Raw genomic sequence first — 20,882 nt, forward strand, 5'->3', positions numbered from 1 at the left:
GCTCGTCCCGGGTGCAGAAACGCCCACCTTTTCTTCTTCTCTACTTCCCCAGCACGCCGCGGAAATCGTTCTTGCGGTTTAATTTTTCTGACCGTGGAGGACATTGAGATGTTAACGGTAGCAGTTTAACCAACGTATTTGGGTATCATGAATTTACAAGGGCATTCATACTTAAGATTTGTCTCCTATGTCAAGTCAAGTCATGTGTTAATAAATACAATTGTTTTGACACAGTTCGAAGTTCCACTAAATGTTTTGCCTCCATTGTCATTGGGGTTTAACGTTAACATCACGTAGCACAAGTGGACGTTAACATGTTTGCAAGTTCTGCATGAAATACGTTTACCTTATTTGTTTTTAAAAACCGCAAACTCATACATGGTATGTTATATTACCATTGTGAACAAACCTATTACTTTAAAAAACAAATTGTATGGGGCCAACCTACGTCGTTTAAGCGAAAACGGAAGTTGTCGGAGGTGAACTCTCTTGTCTCGACTTTGTACAGCTGTTTCACGTTGCTGATATTCTGCGCAAGATGTTATCCACGATGTACATGCGAGACAGTGATGAAAACAGGTTCGCTGGAAAATAAAAGCATTCTCGTGTGTCTTCCCATTTCATAAGGAGGCCCGCCGTGTCTCCTCGCCCACTATGCGGAGGCTCAACGACACCGACGCCGTCCGTATGTAACGGATATTTTATGGAAGGTGGAGCGAGGGGAGAGGTTGTGCGGCCGGGGAGAGTCGGGACATCGGCTATGTTTGGAAGACGAGCCGTAGCAAGCTAGCTCTCGTGACAGTAACGGACACAGTGATAACGGAACGGTGACTTCTTTTTTCCGTACGACGGCCCATTGGTTCGGTCATGGCTACGAATGACAACAACCTAACGTCCGGGATGGGAGAGATCATCCAGTTGAACGTCGGTGGGACAAGGTGAGCTTCGTCAACAGGACAGCCCGAATGATGATGGTCACCATTTGGGAAATATGAGCAGCGTAACGTTAATTAACCTGTGTGATGATACTCTGCATGACCGCGCATGGATGTGTATACTCTCTCTCTCCCCCTCTCTCTCTCTCTCACATACACGCGCACTCACACACGCGCACGTGTGTCATCTCTCTAGCATCGTTATTCACTGCCCTTAGATTGTCCTTCACACTTTTGTGATAATTGTGTTCTAGGTTCAGCACCTCCAGGCAGACTCTGATGTGGATCCCGGACTCGTTCTTCTCAAGGTGGGTTTACGGTTGTCAGCAGTTGGCCCTATTTTTAGAAACACGATCTTGACTGCCTGTACAAGATTAGATTTCTGAAGAATCAATTGTAAGTTGAGAGCGTGAGGCACATTTTGCTGTGTGTGGCAAAGATGGAACTGAATCTGTCCGCATAACCCCAGCAAGTGTTTTGATACACTGTACACATTTCAAAGCTGACTTAAACCCGACTAACACGGACTCAACTGGATGAACCAAAAATGTTATTATATAATGAATTTAAAGAAGCAGTAGTCCATTATCTTGTATATCTCTTGCTTCCTACCCCAACCATTGTAAGGATTGGAAGACGGGAGTAAATCAAGTTAACTGCGCTACTTTTATTAATGTATTTTAATTTTTTGAAATTCTTGAGGTGAATGCTATGTCTTTGATTTGTATTGATCCGATATTACATGTGAACATCGAGATAGTCATCCCTGTTTGGCAAACGTATATTTATTTTTAATATGCAGAGTGAGTTCATGTTTCGGCATCCCTGAGTGTTTTCATAAGTATCTGGTGAGTTATTTGGGTGTGAGGCCTCTTTGGGCCGGGCAAACACCACAGTCGTAACAAACTCCAACAACGTGAGCTCACAGTTTGACAAAAGCTGACCTAGTAGTGCTAAATGCCGGTCAACCTGCCTGCCTGCGCACCTGTCGGCCTCCCAGCCTGTCAGTCTCTCGGGCCCCAGCTGTCTGCGGTGTGCAGTCGATGTAAAGTCACTCTTCATACATACTTGCAGCAGATGCTGATGCAGCACTAATCTGTAGTACAGAATCACTCTGCAAACAGCTTGTGTGTTGCCTTCAAGCAGAGTTAACAAGACTGGTAAGTGTAAACGGAGAGGTCTGTGGGTTAAATCGCGTGTGTGTGTGTGTGTGTGTGTTTTCCAGTTTGCTAAGTGGAAGGATATCCACGCTTCGTGATGAAACTGGAGCTGTAAGTAAAGCCTCTGTTGTTTCTTTATCTAAAACTACGACAGCATCCCCACACAACACAACTTGGAAATGCTTCCAGCAGAGAGGACATTACATTTTGTTCTGACGAACCTCCTGAAACGTGATGCATCACCCTCAGATTAACTGGCTACAGACAATATCTATGTCATTATACCATTGGATACCATATTCGACTGATTCTGTGGCTTACACCCACAGTCAACGTGTCACTGCTGACTTTCTTCCGCTTTCCTTTGGTTAGATAATGTTCTGTTTTGTGTAGAAATACAAGTGATGATCATTTTTAATCCCAGATTAATCCCACAATTTTCTTTCAATGTCAGAAAATAAGACCTGCCCCTGATTATTGCAAACAATTCTTTTAGTGGTGAATTACGACCTGCAATAGCATTTTAATGTGTTCCTCCACTTCCAGATATTTATCGACAGAGACCCCACAGCTTTCGCACCAATTTTGAATTTTCTCCGAACCAAAGAATTGGACCTGCGGTAAGGAGTCCCTTTCCCTTTCAGGACATATCTCAGAATGTTTATTTTTGGAAGAGATTATGTTGAGTCGTAGGCAGCGTCTTACTGAATACTTCTGCTACTATTTCTTTTTCTGTAGGGGGGTCAACATCAGCGTCCTGCGACATGAAGCAGAGTTTTATGGAATAACCCCTCTAGGTGTGTTACTTTATAGACTTTTTGGAGGAAATTGATGCAGACAGCAATGTTTTTAGCACAAGTGATACACACATTAGATACATTATAGAAACCTTGTGAGGTCTTACATCAAGTGTGTTCTGCAGCCAATCATTTTTACAACATCAGGTACTGAGTACCAGCTGTGCATGTGGACTTTCAGGGTACAGTTTGAACAGTTAAGTACAAGGGACCTGTCGATAAACGGGAAAGTTATTCTTGCTTTAAATACCATTTGACCAATGAAAAGTATTACTGTTTGTTCCATGTACTCCATCCTAATATTTTACTTCCTGTTTCAGTGATCACTTCCCTTCATTGTCTGTACTTGTGGAAGTTACCTTTTGTAAAAACGGATCACCTGCTTGAAATCCTTTGCTATGCATACGATATGATACAATGCAAAGGAATTACTTAATTTAATTGACGATGCATTGTTTCAACTTAAAGAGAGGATCTAATCAGTCGTATCAGATTAAATCCAGAGAACATAAGGAGAATTTCTTCAACACGAATTATGAAAAAAATTGAAAATAAAATGTATAACCATTGGTAAATCATCCATTACATTCTCTAAATAGTTGTTCTTGTTTATCATCTATCTTACTTTGGTCATCATGGGCTCACCCAAGTGTGTGTGTGTGTGTGTGTGTGTGGCAGTGCGCCGCTTGCTGCTGTGTGAGGAACTGGACCGCTCATCGTGTGGTAGTGTTCTCTTCCATGGTTACCTGCCGCCCCCAGGTAAAGACCGAGTGATTCACAACATGTACTGAAAATTCAGTAAACCAGTTGATAAAACATTTAACTCAAGTTAAGCTGCTGGAAGGAAATAACCTGCAACAAGGTTTCTCTTCATAAATGCCCGTGTAATGTCCCCTGACAGTCGTTCCTGCCCGTAAGTCCAGCGCTGCCCTGGCAGCCTCTGGGCCTCCCTCTGATGAACAGCCGGGTCCAAGTGGAGCAGAGGGCTTCACCCGTGTCGGCCCCCCTCCTCACCCTTCCCTCTCTGGCTCACCTGGAATAGATGACAACCAAAAACTGGGTGAGAAACCTAAGCCAGGCCCAGGACGGTGTCCCAATTTAAAAGATTGATAATGTTGGTAATCTGTAGATTATATACACATGCCTTTGGCAGTTGTGGGAATGTGCTAGGCCTCCATTGCAGCACATGCTTCATCTTAGCACAGAATAGAAAGCAGAAAATGTAGCTGCTTGTCTGTTATTTTGACAGCGACCCTGCAGCACTCTGTGCCTTGTGTCTGCCATTTACCACATGTGCGAGTATGGCTGGCATGGCTGACTTTTGTCTGTTTCCTACATGATCATGACAGGAAGAGAGCACAATTCATGTACTGTTATGCTTCCCCACGTGTGCGTGTGTTTCTGAGTCTGTATTATTGCTGCAGCTAATGCAACCCGACACATCCTTTTAGTACGCTTACTGAGGGTAGCCTAGTTTCACATCGGCCTACTTGAGGATGACTTTACAGCTACAATAGAGTGCATGGTTACGGTACTGATGCAGAAGGATTTTTTTCTTCTAGTTCTAGCACTTTCAAACACATACACATTTTAGTCAATAATGCAGAGAAAGGGATATAAAGTCGGATTATCAGGCAACGAAAAGGTGGGATTTCATTCTTATTGTGTGTCTGTGTGCAGGTCCTGTGATTGATCCGAGGAAAGTGTTGATTATAGCTGGACACCACAACTGGATTGTAGCAGCTTACGCACATTTTGTCATCTGCTACAGGTAATTCTGCCCCAACATGGTTGGTTCAAACGTTTATCAGCCGCTCTATAGTTCATAAGGGGGGAAACGTTAAATTATTTATGATGGAAAGAGTCCTCATCGGTTGTCTCACATTTCTCACATAACTATTTTATACCTGTAACGGCTGTGTGCAAAGGAGCTTTGTCTCTTTTCAGCTTCTGCCAAATTAGAGAACTGTTTATTAAACAGACAAGTCCAGAACAAAATGTAATTTGGTTTTAAACATTTAAAGTTTAAAACACACAATCTGGTTAAGAACAAAAGCCGATGTTGATGTTTGTCTTTGTGTGATCTCGCTACAGGATAAAGGAATCTTCTGGATGGCAGCAGGTGTTTTCTTCCCCCTACCTCGACTGTACCATTGAACGCATCGCCCTTAATGCCAAAGTGGTGGGCGGCCCGCATGGAGACAAAGACAAGATGGTGGCCGCCTCCTCTGAGAGCAACATCATCCTCTGGAGCATTCAAGACGGAGGCAGTGGAAATGAGATCGGTAAACACACCACACTACCACTTTTAGTATTCCAGAAACAAAGTTTGGTTTTTCCCAAAACATAGTTTAAATGCAGTTTTTAAAAATACTGTCCTACTGCAACAGGTTGGATTTTAAAGTTAATCAACCTTTTCAGACCCATAATTCTCCATGCCATGCATATATAAGCAATAGGGGTCAAAATAAAAGGCGCAATATTAAAAAGCAGTATGTCCCAATTGAATGCAACAGTATCTACAGAAGTTCAAAAACTCAAAGTCCAAAGAAAACGTTTATGAAGTCTTGTGTCTACGTACTCCTTTGCTAATTTGTGACCCCGTTTGACATCCTGCCATCTCTGTGACTCAGTTTTTAATACCCCCGCTAACTCCTTCCCCCCCACCACTTCAGGTGTATTCACTCTCGGTGTGCCTGTGGATGATCTATTCTTTATTGGGAACCAGCTGGTGGCTACCAGCCACACAGGGAAGGTTGGGGTGTGGAATGCGGTCACACAGCACTGGCAGGTAAGGGTGTGTGAGTGTTTGTGTGGGTTAGAAGTAGAGAGAGGGGGGGTGGAGGCGTGCTGAGTCTTTGATTGTTTGATTGTGTTTTAATATTTTGCTGATTAAGTGAACCAAAGTTAATAAATGTGTGTTTATTGAAAAATGTACCATTAATTGAAGTCCGTGCACTTTGCGGTATGTGTGGTTTTAATTCAGGGATTGCAATTTCACAGATTGACACGGCAATGATTAACAAGTTCACTTCTTTGTTTCGCTTTGTTTAAGGTTCAAGACGTGGTTCCTATTACTAGTTGTGACACAGCGGGCTCCTTCCTACTACTGGGCTGCAACAATGGCTCTATCTACTACATAGGTACACACATCTTTATACAAACACTGACGTGTGTACACATCTCCTGTCTGACGTTCAATTTAAAGAATGTGTGTGAAGTTAATTGTTGTTGCTAATCAAGTGCTATTAAAAAGTACTTTGGAGACTTGTTTGTCAACAACAGCAATTATTTCCTTGGATACTGGATCTGCATCAACATCTTGTGAATGTCTTCTTTTCAGACATGCAAAAGTTTCCTCTGAGGATGAAGGATAATGATCTTCTAGTGACAGAACTTTATCATGACCCTTCAAATGATGCAATCACTGCGCTGTCTGTCTACCTCACACCCAAAACCAGTCAGTTCACTAGTTTTACTCATTTAAAAATTGAGAAATTGTTTGAATGTTATTCCTGCATATGCTTGCCTGTATTCTTTCCTTTTTATACTGTTTCATATCTCCCCCCACCTCCTCCTCCTCCTGCTCCATTCTCTCAGGTGTGAGTGGGAACTGGATAGAGATAGCCTATGGGACTAGCAGCGGTGCAGTGAGAGTGATTGTGCAACACCCGGAGACGGTGGGATCGGGCCCACAGCTTTTTCAGACATTCACTGTGCACAGGAGCCCGGTGACAAAGATTATGCTCTCTGAGAAACATCTGGTATCAGGTGAGGAAGGAGGATTACACCAGAAACACACTTCCTGCACAAGTAGTGTGGGACTGCTGCCTCCACAACCCTTTTCTGTTTGAAGTTGTATTTTATTGAAATGAAACATCCAGGCAATTATAAAAGGCAAACTGCATGCAGTAAGGACGGCTGGCCACAGCAACACAAGCAGTGGACTGAGCGTTAGACAAATAGATTTCTGTACACAGAGGGAACCGGAGCGCTAATATCTGAGATAATAATACTAGTGCAGACTGTGTGCAACAATATTCTTCTCTGATTTACTGTGCTCTCTGTTACACCCCTGGGTGTATACTTGTGATTGATATATTGTGTTGTTTTTATGCATGTCAGTGTGTGCAGACAACAACCACGTGCGGACGTGGACAGTGACCCGATTCAGAGGGATGATCTCCACCCAGCCTGGCTCCACCCCTCTGGCTTCGTTCAAAATACTATCCCTGGAGGAGACTGAGAGCCATGGGAGCTACGGCTCTGGGAATGATATTGGTGAGAGAGTACGGAAGAGGAGAGAAGGAAATATTGACACACACAAAATACTGGCAACACAAGTTAAAGGGCCACCAGTCCATCAGCCTTAGAGACACAAAAGTGGAGCGATCACCTACTAGAAACAAACCCAGCGCTAATGTTATTTTAAATCCAGGCTGGTCTGCAGGTAAAGAAGTGTTGTGTTTTCTGCTCTAAGGTCCCTTTGGAGAGAGAGACGATCAGCAGGTTTTCATACAGAAGGTGATCCCCATCACCAACAAACTGTTTGTAAGGCTCTCCTCTACTGGAAAGAGGTACCGTAATCATCATCTGTCTTCCTCTTTCACCATTCCTCTTTTTATCTAACTTTGTCTTTTGTAATAAATGTCAGGATTGTCTCATTGAAATGGAACTACATGTACGCTACATGTACATGTTTGTGTGTGTGTGTGTTATCGCAGGATCTGTGAAGTGCAGTCAGTGGACGTGACCACCATCTCTTGCTTTATGGTGCGGGAGTGTGAGGGTTCGAGCCGCATGGGGTCGCGACCTCGCCGCTATCTGTTCACTGGTCACGGCAACGGAAGCATCCAGATGTGGGACCTGACCACTGCGATGGACACCGCTATTAAAGGAGAGGAGAGGAAGAGAGAGGGTGAGGAGATTCGAGGAGAAAGAAGCAAGTGTATCTGATATTCTGAATATACATTGAACTACTCCACCCACCATCAAATTGTATATTTTTCTTGATGATTTGAATACTGAACGTGTTTGACAGATGCAGGTGGGCCTACAGAGGAAGAGCTACTGCAGCTGTTGGATCAGTGTGATCTTAGCACCTCCCGCTGTGCCACACCAAATATCAGCCCCGCCCCATCCATGCTGCACCAAACACGACTCAGAGAGTCCTGCTCGAGGTTAGAGAGACCACATTAATAAAACTACACTCAACCCATCCTATTCCTAATTATCACTACAAATACACACACGTATACACAAATAAGGAGCAGTCTATTGTGCAATAATAAATATTATCCCCTATACTAAAATGCAGTGTGTAAAGTGTTAAAGTTCTTATGTCTTTTATTTCCCCCAGTCTCCAGTTACAAGCTCAGGAACCCATTTCTGAAAGCCCGGCTACTTACGGAGCTGTGCGACCCTACAGGGAAAGCCCCTTGCTGGCCCGTGCTCGACGGACTGAGTCCTTCCACAGCTACAGGTGAAATCACATTTGTGCTACATCGCAAATTCATGTCGACCCATATTTCAAAACACAAAGCAAGACTTGGTGTTTATTTTTCCAGAAGAATGTAGACAGCAGCCTCAAAAACACTGGGGAACTCCCTCTAGATAACATTAACATAACAAACTGCTAACTGGGGAACTTTGCCGGTCACTAAGCATCACGGTGGGAAACAGAGTCCACCTCTCCTCGTCCCAACTGCTGATCCGGGAGGACAGGAAATAGCCAGGTCTTTGCAACGTGTGGTCACAAAATCTCTTACCTCCCATTGCAGGGTCCCTAGCTAGTGAAGCTCATTTAGCGGCCCTCTTTCCCTGGCAGTTGACAGGCCCCAGGAAGCCATTGATGAAGCTGGGTGTGCATAAAAATAATGCTGCTTCATGTCGAACATTTGTTGATAGCGTGCACAGTCCTTCACACAGCTGCAACGCAGCTCGTTAATAACAACCTCTCATTTTGAATCACTTAACTCCCAAAAATTCTTTGACATCCAATTTCTAATATCAGTAAGGCAGGACATGATGCAGGACGTGGTAGCGGTACCAGGCTTAATAGGGATGTAAAGTTGTGTATCTGCGTAACAATGAAACTCTGCGTTATGTTGTCGAATGATGTGGCCTAGGGGCAGCATGTATATGGTGAATAGAAGTGGACCCAATCTAGACCCCTGAGGGACACCACAGAACAGAGAAGCAAATGAGGTGGAGGCATCTCCAAGCCTCACAGAAAATGACCTGTGTGACAGATATGAAATAACAATCTGAAATGCCGTTTACATGTATGCAGAGCTGTAGATTTCTGCCGTTTTGATCATGCATCCATCCACCTGTGTGTGACTCCATCCATCTTTCTTTCAACAGAGACTTCCAGAACTTCAGCCTGAGTCGAGGCGTCCTGGACAGCACAGGTCAGCAGAGCGCACAGGTCCCCGGCCACGCCATCGACGCCCGCCGCTCGCTGTGTGACTTTGGGTCTGATGACAGCGAGAGGAGAGCCACGGCTATGGAGTTCTGGGCCTGCCGAACGGCCAGCTCAAGCTCGAACACCATAACCGGAGCCATGACGACTGCTAGTTTCCTCGGGCTGAAGTCTGAAAGCGGTCCGGAGTCTCCGCGACAAGCTCCCAACAGCCCAATCCCCGGAGGCGACGTCAGGCGGAAGGTTCCCCCTCAACCAGAGGAGGGAGAGGGATCAGGCGGAGAAGGAGTGAAGGCGGAGGGGGGTGTGAAAAAGAGGGGAGTGCTGGAAGGCGGCTTTCTGGGGAGAAAGCGGGCTCCCCCTGTCCCCCACCTTACCTCGCTCCCCTCCGGGTCCGACGGCGGTGGCAGCGACTCGTCTTCCACTGCCTCCCCCTCCCCAACCAAACTGTCTCTGGCCTCCTCCCCCCGACACAGGAAGCTCGCCCCAGAAACGTCCAATCAGGACAGCAGCCTGTGACCGTGCTCACCGCGTTTGATCTATGGCCTCGTGGACGAGTCCAAGGATTCGCAGGAAGGGAGGAATGGGACTGACATGTGGTCCAGGATGTAGGTCCTTCTTGTTTTGGGACTGGTCTCCCTCGGCTCTTTTTTTTTTTTTTCAGTGCAACTCATCGGTGTCTTACCTTTTTAATTACAGAAGCAGTCCTCCTTCGGACATGAAGGAGAAGTTGCAAAATCCCAGTGCAGAACACCATCGCAACCGGCGACAAATATCAGTTTTGGTGAAGTAGAGGATTTTAGAAGTTTTATTGTAAAATCCGCTGGGAACGACTGGAGCTCCTACTACTCAGTTTCTGTCGGTGGAACAGATGCCGGGGGACAGTGACTGCATGGTTGGCACGGTGCCATCATGGTTGAAGCACAAGCTTTACATCGCTGGCTTAACTCACCAAGGTTCAGGTAAATTAAAGTGACAAAACAAGCAAGCACAGTACAAGAAATAGAATTGGGGTTAATCTATTTAATGAGCTCTTTATCTTCTGAGGCCCTTAAACAGATCATGGAAGCAAAATGGAATTTACAGAGTCACAGTTTGTATTTCTGATAAATATTTTAACGTTCAGTCGGAGGAATCATTTTCTTCAGAACCTGATGCAAACTATTCAGGCTTACTTGTGCATCCAACTAAAACATATTGTTATTATCAAGATATAAGCCAAAAACAATGCAAATCACTACATTTAAAAAGATGTATTTCTATTTGTGTCAATTAACGGTTTTTTTTGAGTGACCAAACAATTGACTGACGAATGGTTTCAGGATTTTGCCCCTTTCGAAAGCTCACACTAATGTGAAGTATCTATGACAACCTGTGCAATCTAGGAGCCGGAGCCTTGGCAGCTACTTGAACCCCTTCGCTGCAGCCACAGACCCCGTGTTTTCTTATTGTTGAAGGACACATCTTTACGAGTGCCAGGTTACTGTAGCAGTAGCACAATGGCCTCAGTGCTGCTCAACAAATGGAAAACAGGTTGACTTGGCAACAGGAAACGCACAGGTGAAACAACATCGAGTGTCCCGGATAGCCCTGAGCGTCCACAGGACACCTGTGCTTTTACTGCTGTGATGAGCCAAAGTGTCAGCTGTCTACAATTTTTCGTAAAATATTCTGTAAATGTGAATTAGAAGAAAAAAGGGAAAAGAAAATACAGTGAAGAAAAATCAATGCTTTGTGGTGTTAAACAAAGAATTAATTCACTGTTCACACAACGAAGCTCAGTCCGTTTCCACAGTGGCGCCTGTACAAGATCACACTAACTATTATTATTTATATTTTTGAACACTATAGCTACACTCAACTCGATAGAAGGACCTGGTAACTCACTTTACTCCTGTTTAAACAGATTGTTATGTGTTTTGCTTTGGATGACTGTTGCAGTGCCTTATTTAACTTGTTTGACGGTTGGTTGCCTGTTTGTGTGTTTTCGTTATTGTTGAAAAAGGATTTTGACCAAAGGCTTGTGAGGAATGTGGTGCTTCATAACGGACCTGTCCACTGCGGCTTTGGGTAAAGCCGAGTCCTGGTAGATTTACAAAAGTCCAAATCAGATTTTATGAGTTGTCTCATGGTAAATTGTACATACTCTTGACATAGATGAAGACTTTAAAGTCCATCTTGGTTATGATATAGTTGTGAAGGTCTAAAAGAACAACACAAAGTCAAATGGCAGCAACCTTAATTTGTTATTTTGTCAGATAAACCTGGTTCTTCACTGTGATATTTCCTCTAGCTGAAGAACAGGAAATCCAGCTCTTAAACTATGGTACTTCTTTTGTAATTATTGAGGGGACAACTTTAGGAATTTGACTGTGAAAATGGCAAATACAACCATTAATAACTTGCCAAATCCAGCAGCTATAAGCCTTGAAGTTGATTCTAGCTATTGCTTTTTATTTCAACATTAACGGATCAACTGACCATGTCGTCCCTGACTGTACAAAGATGTACAATTTTATACACTTATTAACTGTCTGAAAAGTGGACATGCATATTGAAAACAAAATCCTAATGTGGATGCATTAATGTGTGTTAATGTGTGTGGATACTTACTACTGTCGTCAATACATATTGTTGATAATCCTAAAATGCCTATATTGATATTGCCATGCTTTTGGACCTAACTGCATCTGCACTTGCACTATTAAGACTATTAACGTAAATTGCTAGTGTTTATTTTATATAAAATATATAAAGTTTATTTCAGCACATAACTGTCCGTCCTTAACCGTTCGCTCTCTGGCTGTGTTTACATTATATGACGGCCAGATGCTAGCGAGCTAAAAGTCATACATATGTTTGTTTAAACTGCCCTGTACAACATTGTTAACAATATGTATGTAAACAATGCTGCATTTTGTTGTAATTTCATTTACAATGCCGACCCATAATCAAATATAATGTAACATTGAACACATCAGAGTCTCGATGCAATTAAACTTCAACTGTGTTCACTAAACCTCGCGAAACTGTATACGTTTAATTTTTTTTTTAAACACCTTGTTCAATGAACTTCAATCAAACTTTCTATGCAAATGTCAACAACAACATTAAGAACTGAAAACATTGACAAAGTATTTGAGACCTGAGATGTTTTAATCTTGGAAAATCACAAGTGTGTAGGTTGTAGATGAATAAAATAAATACTACATTTTCAGTTTCACCTTGAAATAAACAATCGTACTCCTCGTATGGATAATCTGGCAAGGCACCATTTTGGTTTTGTTTGAGCGTCGCAGGTGTGTGTGTGTGTGTGTGTGAGTCTCCCCAGCGCTTTAATTTCACTAACCTTCCCGTTCAGACAGTCTCCTCTCGGAGACGTCGTCATCGTGATTTATGAGTTTAATAAAACCCTGTGTGTGTGTGTGTGTGTTAGTAGCTCAGGGCCATACTGTCCCTTACAATCACTCCACAAGCTCTCTTTTCACAACCTCTCCCTCCTCCACGGGTGACAATAGCTGTGAATGTGGCTGTGAATGTTTTTGGAAGTGCCCTTGTCACACTGGTGTCCTTGAGCGAGGGCACGCTTGTTGCTGCCAGTTTGTTCATTTCAAACTCGCTGTGATGTTCCCTTAAGGGATGCAGGGGCAAAACTAACCCACTGCTGCGTAGTTACGATGGAGATGCCGGCTTGGCTGTGTGGCTGTGTGGTAACTAAACATCTGTACAGCTGTACTTTTAATGGCTCAGCCGACCGGTCTGAGGCACATGGATCAAGCTGCGCCTCACAGTTAGGCCTAAGATCAATGCAGTTCGCCTACAGAGCCAACAGGTCTGTAGGCGATGCTGTGAACATGGTCCTCCACTTCGTCCTCCTGCATCTGGACTCCCCAGGAACCTACGCCGGGATCCTGTTTGTGTCCCATCCGTCTCTGCTGCAGGACAAACTCTCCCAGCTGCACGTGCCCGACTCCACCTGCAAGTGGATCACTGACTTCCTGTCTTACCCCTCTGCTCTTCTCCCTGTACACCAACAGCTCCACCTCCACTCACCAGTCCGTCAGGCTCCTGAAGTTTGCTGATGACACCACCCTCATTGGACTGATCTCTGGTGGGGATGAGTCCGCCTACAGGTGGGAGTCTGACCACCTGGTGACGTGTTGCAGCCAGAACAAGCTGGAGCTCAACCCCCTGAAGACAGTGGAGATGGTTGTGGATTTCAGGAAGTACACAGCCCCACCTTCCCCCCCTCACCTTGTGGATTCCTTCCGTTTCCTGGGCTCCATCATCACCCAGGACCTCAAGTGGGAGCTGAACATCAGCTCCATCACCAAGAAGGCTCAGCAGAGGTTGTTCTTCCTGAGGCAGCTGAAGAAATTCAACCTGCCTCAGACGATGATGGTGCACTTCTACACGGCCATCATCGAGTCCACCCTCTGCTCCTCCATCACGTGTGGTACGCTGCAGCCACAGCCAAGCTCTGCAGAGAGGGTGATTGGCTGCAATCTGCCGTCTCTCCAGGACTTGTTCGCTTTTTTAAAATGTTTCAATTGTAACCCTATTTCTTAACCTAACCCATAGCTTTAGATTACTAACCCACAGCATATATTTCATTTTATTATATTTTTATCTTATTCCTGCACTAGGTTGTCTGTTGTCATTGTCGTACCGTCATGCACCAACCGCCAAGTCAAATTCCTTATATGTCTGACATATTATGGCAATAAACGATTCCTGATGGAAATGTGAACTGAGGCACCGTATTAATGTCCTCATGGAACAAATATTCACAAATGGATATTCTGTCCTCATGCATCCATATAGAATTGGTACTTTTGTGTCTTATTTTTGGCTGCAGCTTCTCACAATGGAGTTAAACAATATTAAAGTGCTATGAAGTGTTTTAATTCTCTTTTTTAGGAACACTGCACACATTTGGACTGTAAAAAACTATAAAAACTTGTGTAGCATAGTTACTAGTTTAAGGAGAAATTCTTTAATTTCTTTCTGAGAAAGAAGAACTGGACAAAAATGTTTGTTGCCAAAGAAGGAAACTATAATGCAAATATAGTTATGCTGAAAATGTTCCTTATGTACCAGTGCTGATCACAAATTGATATTTCAAACTATTTTCAAATAAAGAACATTTGAGAAAAACAAGAATATTTTCTTTACAATTGTTTATAGTCCCTCAAAAAAACCAAAACACTTGTCAGTGAATCATCTATAAATAAGACTTTTTTTTAACAACAACCATAAATAATACTGCCAGTGTAAAAAGGAAAAAGGTTTTTACAACAATATTCAACTTTGTACACATAAACACTATCATCACTCAGTAACACTACACAAAAATGAAAGACCCTGTTGTCAAAATACTGTTTCTATGGTGTTTAACTTGACAATTACAGGCCTAGCTTGTTGACTCCAAATCTAAACAAAGTTGTATAACATCAATACAGGACATATTTTGGGTGTTGTGTCTGGATTCCAAATTTCTGAAATCCAATTTACATTTATCTTAAGCTTAATTTCCTGATCTAAAATAGTTTACGGCAACAACTGATATGGTAGAAAAAGAAATCTCAGATTGGGCTTCCAAAAGACGTCACACAATCACAACAATCAGACGGCACATCAGTGTTTCCCAGCCACATGAAATATTATAATAATGAAGAAAAACATCAAGGCCATGCGTCTTATTCAGCTAATGGAGCACGGCTGCTGATGGCGTTTTCAAAGCTCACTAGGCACTATGTGAAACCTTTTATAGAAATTAAAATTGAGTTTGGTTCCAAATAAGGAGAAGCAAACCTGCTGTAGCGGACCGATAAGATACATTTTGACAAATGACTAAACTAAACATTTGGCAAGTGGAGACAGCGACAAATAATACAGTCAAATACGATTTGGTTCTTATGTGAGAAGAAATCCCAGCTGACTGAGTCCTTATCTGAACTATATTCATACTCAAGTTACGACTTTTAGTCCCATCGGGGAGTCGGCTAAGACACCCGCCTGTTTTAATTGAACATTTTGTTTAACGTATAACAAGACTTTGTAAATCCTACTTCAGGCGTTGTGAGTTGTTCCTATCGGTTGTTCCTAGGTGTGATTCTCGACTGCGGCACCTGATTAGACGTAGAGATCTTAAAGATGGGTGTCAGTGAACATGGTTAGCTCCTTTTTCCCTGATCTGAAGGACTTGATGGCGTCCACAAACTCGTCGTCCTCCACACACTGAAAGAGAACACACAAGATCAAAATCAGGTCTGGAGCAGTCTAAAAAGCCCACAGCGGTGACAGAGCGGCAGAGTGACAGAGGTGAAGTGGAGCCGATTCCTCAGAACCTGAATGAATTATTTACAACAGGTATTACTGATACAACTGTTAATATAAAATCATCCTTCAGGAGAGTCATTTCAACATAAAACATCTAAATATATTTCCATCCTCACCAGTCCAGAATCGTGTCCCAGTGGGTTGTCCCAGCTTCCTTCCTCCATCATTAGTGACTTCCTGTCAATCAGCTGACTGACGCTGCGGTGCAGGGAATGCTGGGAGTAGGCCTGACTGAGGTCTGTTTGGCTGGGGACTCGCAGGACCGACATGGGGCTGAACCGGGAGCTGCTGCCGACTATCTTTGTGTCTGTCAGACCCTGAGAAATGTTTATACAAGATATTTATAGGAAATTCAAATATATGTATATTTCACACTCAAATATGAAATGGTATCAAAGGGGTTAGTTATTTTTTTAATAAAAATGTTTCTCAGTCGTCATTCCATCAACAATCAGCAGGGGGCAGTACTCAGCAAGGATTGGCCCTTGGGCTCACACAGGAGACGGACTGAGAATCACAGAAACCCACTAAATCTTAATCTTTCTCGAACCATTTCTTGAGATTAAGATAAAAGTAAAAAAAACAATGTTCACTTGCAGATAAAGTGCTTTAAAGTGAACAAACCGACATCCTGTACATCTTACTGTAATAATAATTGCACTCACACGCACACGCGCGCACACACACACACACACACACACACACACACACACACACACACACACACACACACACACACACACACACACACACACACACACACACACACACACACACACACACACACACACACACACACAGCATGCATTTACAAACATGCAAAGAAAGGCGTCCACACAAATTCACAATCCCCTACCTCAGTGTACACAGTGAAGCTTTTAAGTATAACGTTGCTGATCTCAACACAGTCTGCTACAGTGTCACACTGCGGGAGGGGGGGACAATAAAATGAACATTTATGGTTTTGACAGTAAATATATATATAAACAGTCTTACTGTGGAACGGTCAGGAAGCAGCACAGAGCTTGAGTGATGTTTAGAGCACAATTCAGGACAGGGCCTCTGAGAGAGAGACCGAAAGATGGAGAGAGAGAGAGAGAGAGAGAGAGAGAGAGAGAATACATATATAACAGAAAATAAAAGTACAATTTTCCCATTTCTAAAATGCTTTTTTTTATAGGCATGATAAAAACGGCTGTATAAACCTATTTCAGAGTTGGATTTATGTATAAACATCCAACAAATGAAACTTTAAATCCAGGATTTTTTACTGCTATGTTTCTGTTACGCAACTCTTTGAGTAGGAAAGATTTAACGAGGGCATACAAGCATTTAAAAAACCTGGTAAAACTGAACCAGTCCCTCACTGGTATCACAGAACCTCATTTCTATTCAAAGAACCGCTTTCCAGTAACAGTTGTTTTTGCAGCGCCCCCTGGTGGCGCAAAAATGAAGACAAAGCTGCATTTGCAAAGAGATGATTTTATAAAATGTGTCAAATCTGCAGAAAAAAAGGATTCAGATGTGTTTTGAATAAGCCTAGTGAGTTTAAGAAATCAAACCAAATACTTTTCAAAGAGTCATGTTCTCCCCTTTGCTTTAATTTCTCATACTTTTACCTCTTAGTAACACCGACTACACCTCTGTGCCTCTCTTACTGCATTCGGCACTTTCAACCATCTGGTGGTTCCGTTCTCTGAGCACCTTTCCTCTCTACTCCTCTCACCATATACGCCTCTCCCCCAGCCTTCCGTGTTTTCTGGAGCATGACCAGCGGGGGGCGCTCTCTGGCCGATGGATTCTTCCTCAGGGCTCTAAAAAGAGAGAAAAAAATCACTCACCCCCTTTTGTTCTGGTTCGCCTTTGGATTAAACCACTTTTTCATGGATTGTGTTTCGTTTTGCATTGTGTTTTGCAAGTTTTATCTTTATGTATTAAAGCAGATCCTTTTTACATTCTATTGTAATTATGCTGCAAAGCTTTTACACACTGCATGCAACATTGGAATACCGTTGCAGCACTAGGCCCATCAGGAGGGCAAGCAGGAATAGGCCGAGCAGGGATAACAACAAGATGAACCACAGCTCAGAGTAAACCGGCCTTGCTGACGTGCTGAGGCCCTCTTTACCGATGTCTTCAGGCTCGGGAGGAGCTGCACAGAGAGATGAACAAGTTAGGAACTGAACTTCAGCATTCGTTCCATTCCAAAAACATAAAGTTTTAACTGATTTGAAATGAGGAAAAGGATAAAAACAAATTCCTGAATCACCGACTAATATTCAGACTTTCACTACAGACTCGATATTGTGTGCGTTTATGTTACCGAGGCCTGTTGCAGGGCTGTATCTGATGGTGGGAGTACTGGCGCTCCCGCTGTTTGTGGTACAAGTCACCTGAAATGACAAAGCTAAGGGAGAGAAAAAAGTCCCCCCACGTTACCAGCTTGCTGCACATCGTAGTTGAATATGTATATCTGTGTGTGTGCGTGTTCTCACTTCTCTGTGAGGTGCGTGGAATATGGAGATAGCTGTAGAAACCAGTGTAGACCCGCAGCTGGCTCTCCGTCACACTGAACTCCTTCAGGTAGCCATTGAGGGAGAAGGACCCCGTCCAGTCCAGCCAAATGACCGTCAGGTTGCTGTCCACCGGGAAAGGAGACACATACTGTGGGGCTGCAGGGGGAGAGAGAGAGGGACACTTTGGTTGTGTGTTTATGTTTCTTCAGGCTGCTTAGCGGGGCGAGCCGAGGGATCGGACACGTTGGTCACCTTCACTGAGTGTTGTGACAGAAGTCCAGTTGGAGGCAGTGCTGCCCATGTTGTTGAAGCAGGCAGCTCTCAGCTGATAGTTTGTGTATGGCTGGAGACCTGCACAGATGGTTGGTTGTTTATTCACCACACACACACACACAATTATTCTTACAAAACACCGTTTTGGTACATGCAAATATAATTTTTACTGCAACATGTATCCGGACCACTTAGTTTTTAAAAACATTGTAACTTGACATAAATACAGCTACCTGTCACATTGTAGCTCCTCCTTTTACCAAAGAAAGTGATTTCCATTGGCCCTTCGATGCAAGGGAGGGGCACAGGCTGGAGAGGCTGCGGGCACAGTGATCTGAGATGAAGTTCACAGCTGTAAACAGAGAGAAACAACGAGAAAACGATCAAAAGTTGTGAAATTGTGATATGTGTATCTGTTCACTAAATCATTAAATAATCTTGTTGCCAACAGCTTCTTTCACTTCAGTATGTTGAAAATACAGGGAACAATGTACAGTATGTATGTTTTCTAGCGACCTCTCAATAACTCCATTAGGTGCCAAAGGCTCATCCCATTCCAGCGTCACGGAGCGGGAGGTCAGGGCCAGGGGGCGAGGAGGAGGCTGCTGGGCCGGGGGGGCTGCAAGGGTGAAGAGCTCCCGGAGCGGACCCCGGCTACAGCACTGTCAAATGTTCAAAAGCAGACAGTTCAAAGAGTTTGGAGTGTTTCTGAGTGAATGGGGCATTTTTGCGATTAAAATCGTACCACTGGTACCAAGGTTTTTACAGGAAAGAATAGAACATATTACTATTACCTGATAACATGTGCAGGCCTCTATCCCAACCAAGTACTGAGTGTAAGGACGTAAACCATGGAGGGTCTGCTGATGGGATGTACCCTCTGAGAGCTACAGGAAGGGGAAAGAAAGTGGGTGAGGCATGTTTTTATTTTGAGTAGCCATACATTTGAGAAGCAAATATTGGGTGTGGAGGAAGAATAAAAAATAGGAGAAAGAAGAGAGAATGAGTGAGTCATCACAGACAAACACAGAAAAGGGAGGGCTGGAGAGAAAAACACTTAAGTTAGGGATCGGGGAATGTTCAATGCAGTCTGATACTTCACCAGAGTATAGTTGTTGTGGTTCACAGAGAACACTCTGTAGAGGCTAACAACCCCGTTGGGCTGGGCTGGAGGATGGATGTCCACTAGTGCCGAGGTTGCTGAAACACGCAGGAAAACAGGTGAGCCCAAACCCTCAGGCGGGGCCGGACCTGTTCGCCCATCGACCCACAAACTGGCAGAGCGGCCGGCCAGGTTCACAACCCACACCTGCCGGAGAAAACCCCACGCAAGTTATGAATGGGATGATGTTCAATTCACACAAACAACTCAGAGTGAGGTCTGACCCGTTTCTAAGCGATAAAAGCTTCTGTTAATAACCAAGTATCCACCAGGCCGCCAAACATGATAAGAGTCAATTCATTGGACCATCCATCAAAAGTACCATCAGCAAAACCTTTTCAACATGCAACCCAACACCAACATATCTGCATGACAATTACTTTTCACCTTCATCAAGGAGTTATTCATTCTCTCACACGCACACACACACACACACACACACACACACACACACACACACACACACACACACACACACACACACACACACACACACACACACACACACACACACAGAGTAATCTTATTTGTGTGCTGGTGTTGGGTATAATTAGAGGGTGTACACAGCACAGGGTCAGGCAGGGTGGAGATTTGCATGTGTAAGTCATCTGTAGCCTGTCAGAAGTAGTGCAGAAGGCAGATGGATGGGTCTGAGCTTTACTGGTGAAAAGTGTGTGTGTGAAGTGTGATGTGTTGTTTGTAGCTGTGATGACGAGTTGTGTGTGTTTTGAGTTGAATTAACCTCAATAATGGTCAATTAGGCCGTGATCAATCAGACTGATTGATCTAAGTGACAGCACAGATGGACTGAGATGGGAAGGAAGAATGGAAGATGGAGAGACTGGGAATGAGGAGGAGGAGGACACAGCGAAAGGTGGAAAAAGCACAAGAAGCGGAAGCAGGATCCAGCAGGATTTTGTGGCTCCAAACCAACCTGCTTGGATAATGTGAGAGGTTTGGAAATAACATTGTGTTTTGAAGTAGGAGTTGCATCGTTGTGCGCATGCAAAAGGGTCCAGATATGAGGGAGGAAACCTTTATAGTCTCTTTTTAAAATCCTGTCACACAAACCCAACATTTTAGTGTGCCATCCACTCAAATTAAAAAAGGACAGAGACATCTGTCCTTGAAAGCGTGTTATTTTTTGGCGCATCGAACTGTCTGTTGTTTTTAAACGGGGATGAGCGTATCTAATGTGATGATTTGATGTGGTCATTCTTGTGGCTCTCACTAACTCATAGCGCACTTTCCATAGTGCACTTTTATTTTTGGC

General features: G+C 43.7%; 2 protein-coding genes across 3 annotated transcripts in view; one reads left to right on the forward strand and one right to left on the reverse strand.

The window, feature by feature from the left end:
* The first annotated feature begins 490 nt into the window (after nucleotides 1-490).
* kctd3 (potassium channel tetramerization domain containing 3) lies at nucleotides 491-13,170 on the forward strand. Of its 2 annotated transcripts, XR_009956023.1 has the most exons (20): nucleotides 491-938; nucleotides 1,190-1,243; nucleotides 2,161-2,206; nucleotides 2,642-2,715; nucleotides 2,834-2,892; nucleotides 3,571-3,651; nucleotides 3,794-3,952; nucleotides 4,573-4,663; nucleotides 4,987-5,177; nucleotides 5,568-5,683; nucleotides 5,948-6,035; nucleotides 6,236-6,352; nucleotides 6,493-6,663; nucleotides 7,018-7,173; nucleotides 7,373-7,469; nucleotides 7,617-7,810; nucleotides 7,934-8,072; nucleotides 8,252-8,374; nucleotides 9,259-9,924; nucleotides 10,016-13,170. XR_009956023.1 is itself a non-coding variant. In XM_037486042.2 (19 exons), the coding sequence occupies exons 1-19, from the start codon at nucleotides 868-870 to the stop codon at nucleotides 9,833-9,835; spliced, it is 2,604 nt and encodes an 867-aa protein (XP_037341939.2). In that variant the 5' UTR covers nucleotides 491-867; the 3' UTR covers nucleotides 9,836-13,170. The 2 variants fall into 2 exon arrangements, 1 of the variants encoding a protein (XP_037341939.2); XM_037486042.2 differs by having other exon boundaries at nucleotides 9,259-13,170.
* A 1,530-nt stretch (nucleotides 13,171-14,700) lies between these two features.
* The window catches only part of ush2a (Usher syndrome 2A (autosomal recessive, mild)), a 155,065-nt gene continuing 148,883 nt past the window's right edge, over nucleotides 14,701-20,882 (reverse strand). The window contains exons 83-94 of the mRNA XM_062561810.1: nucleotides 19,550-19,756; nucleotides 19,242-19,334; nucleotides 18,964-19,109; nucleotides 18,681-18,799; nucleotides 18,427-18,525; nucleotides 18,154-18,330; nucleotides 17,982-18,065; nucleotides 17,669-17,810; nucleotides 17,385-17,472; nucleotides 16,655-16,720; nucleotides 15,775-15,975; nucleotides 14,701-15,556 (exon numbers count right to left, since the gene is read on the reverse strand). Coding sequence (XP_062417794.1) covers nucleotides 15,467-15,556; nucleotides 15,775-15,975; nucleotides 16,655-16,720; nucleotides 17,385-17,472; nucleotides 17,669-17,810; nucleotides 17,982-18,065; nucleotides 18,154-18,330; nucleotides 18,427-18,525; nucleotides 18,681-18,799; nucleotides 18,964-19,109; nucleotides 19,242-19,334; nucleotides 19,550-19,756 — 1,512 coding nt within the window. The 3' untranslated portion in view covers nucleotides 14,701-15,466. The remainder of the gene's footprint in view (nucleotides 15,557-15,774; nucleotides 15,976-16,654; nucleotides 16,721-17,384; nucleotides 17,473-17,668; nucleotides 17,811-17,981; nucleotides 18,066-18,153; nucleotides 18,331-18,426; nucleotides 18,526-18,680; nucleotides 18,800-18,963; nucleotides 19,110-19,241; nucleotides 19,335-19,549; nucleotides 19,757-20,882) is intronic.

The sequence above is a fragment of the Pungitius pungitius genome, chromosome 4 (assembly GCF_949316345.1).
Source record: "Pungitius pungitius chromosome 4, fPunPun2.1, whole genome shotgun sequence".
Lineage (NCBI taxonomy): Eukaryota > Metazoa > Chordata > Actinopteri > Perciformes > Gasterosteidae > Pungitius > Pungitius pungitius.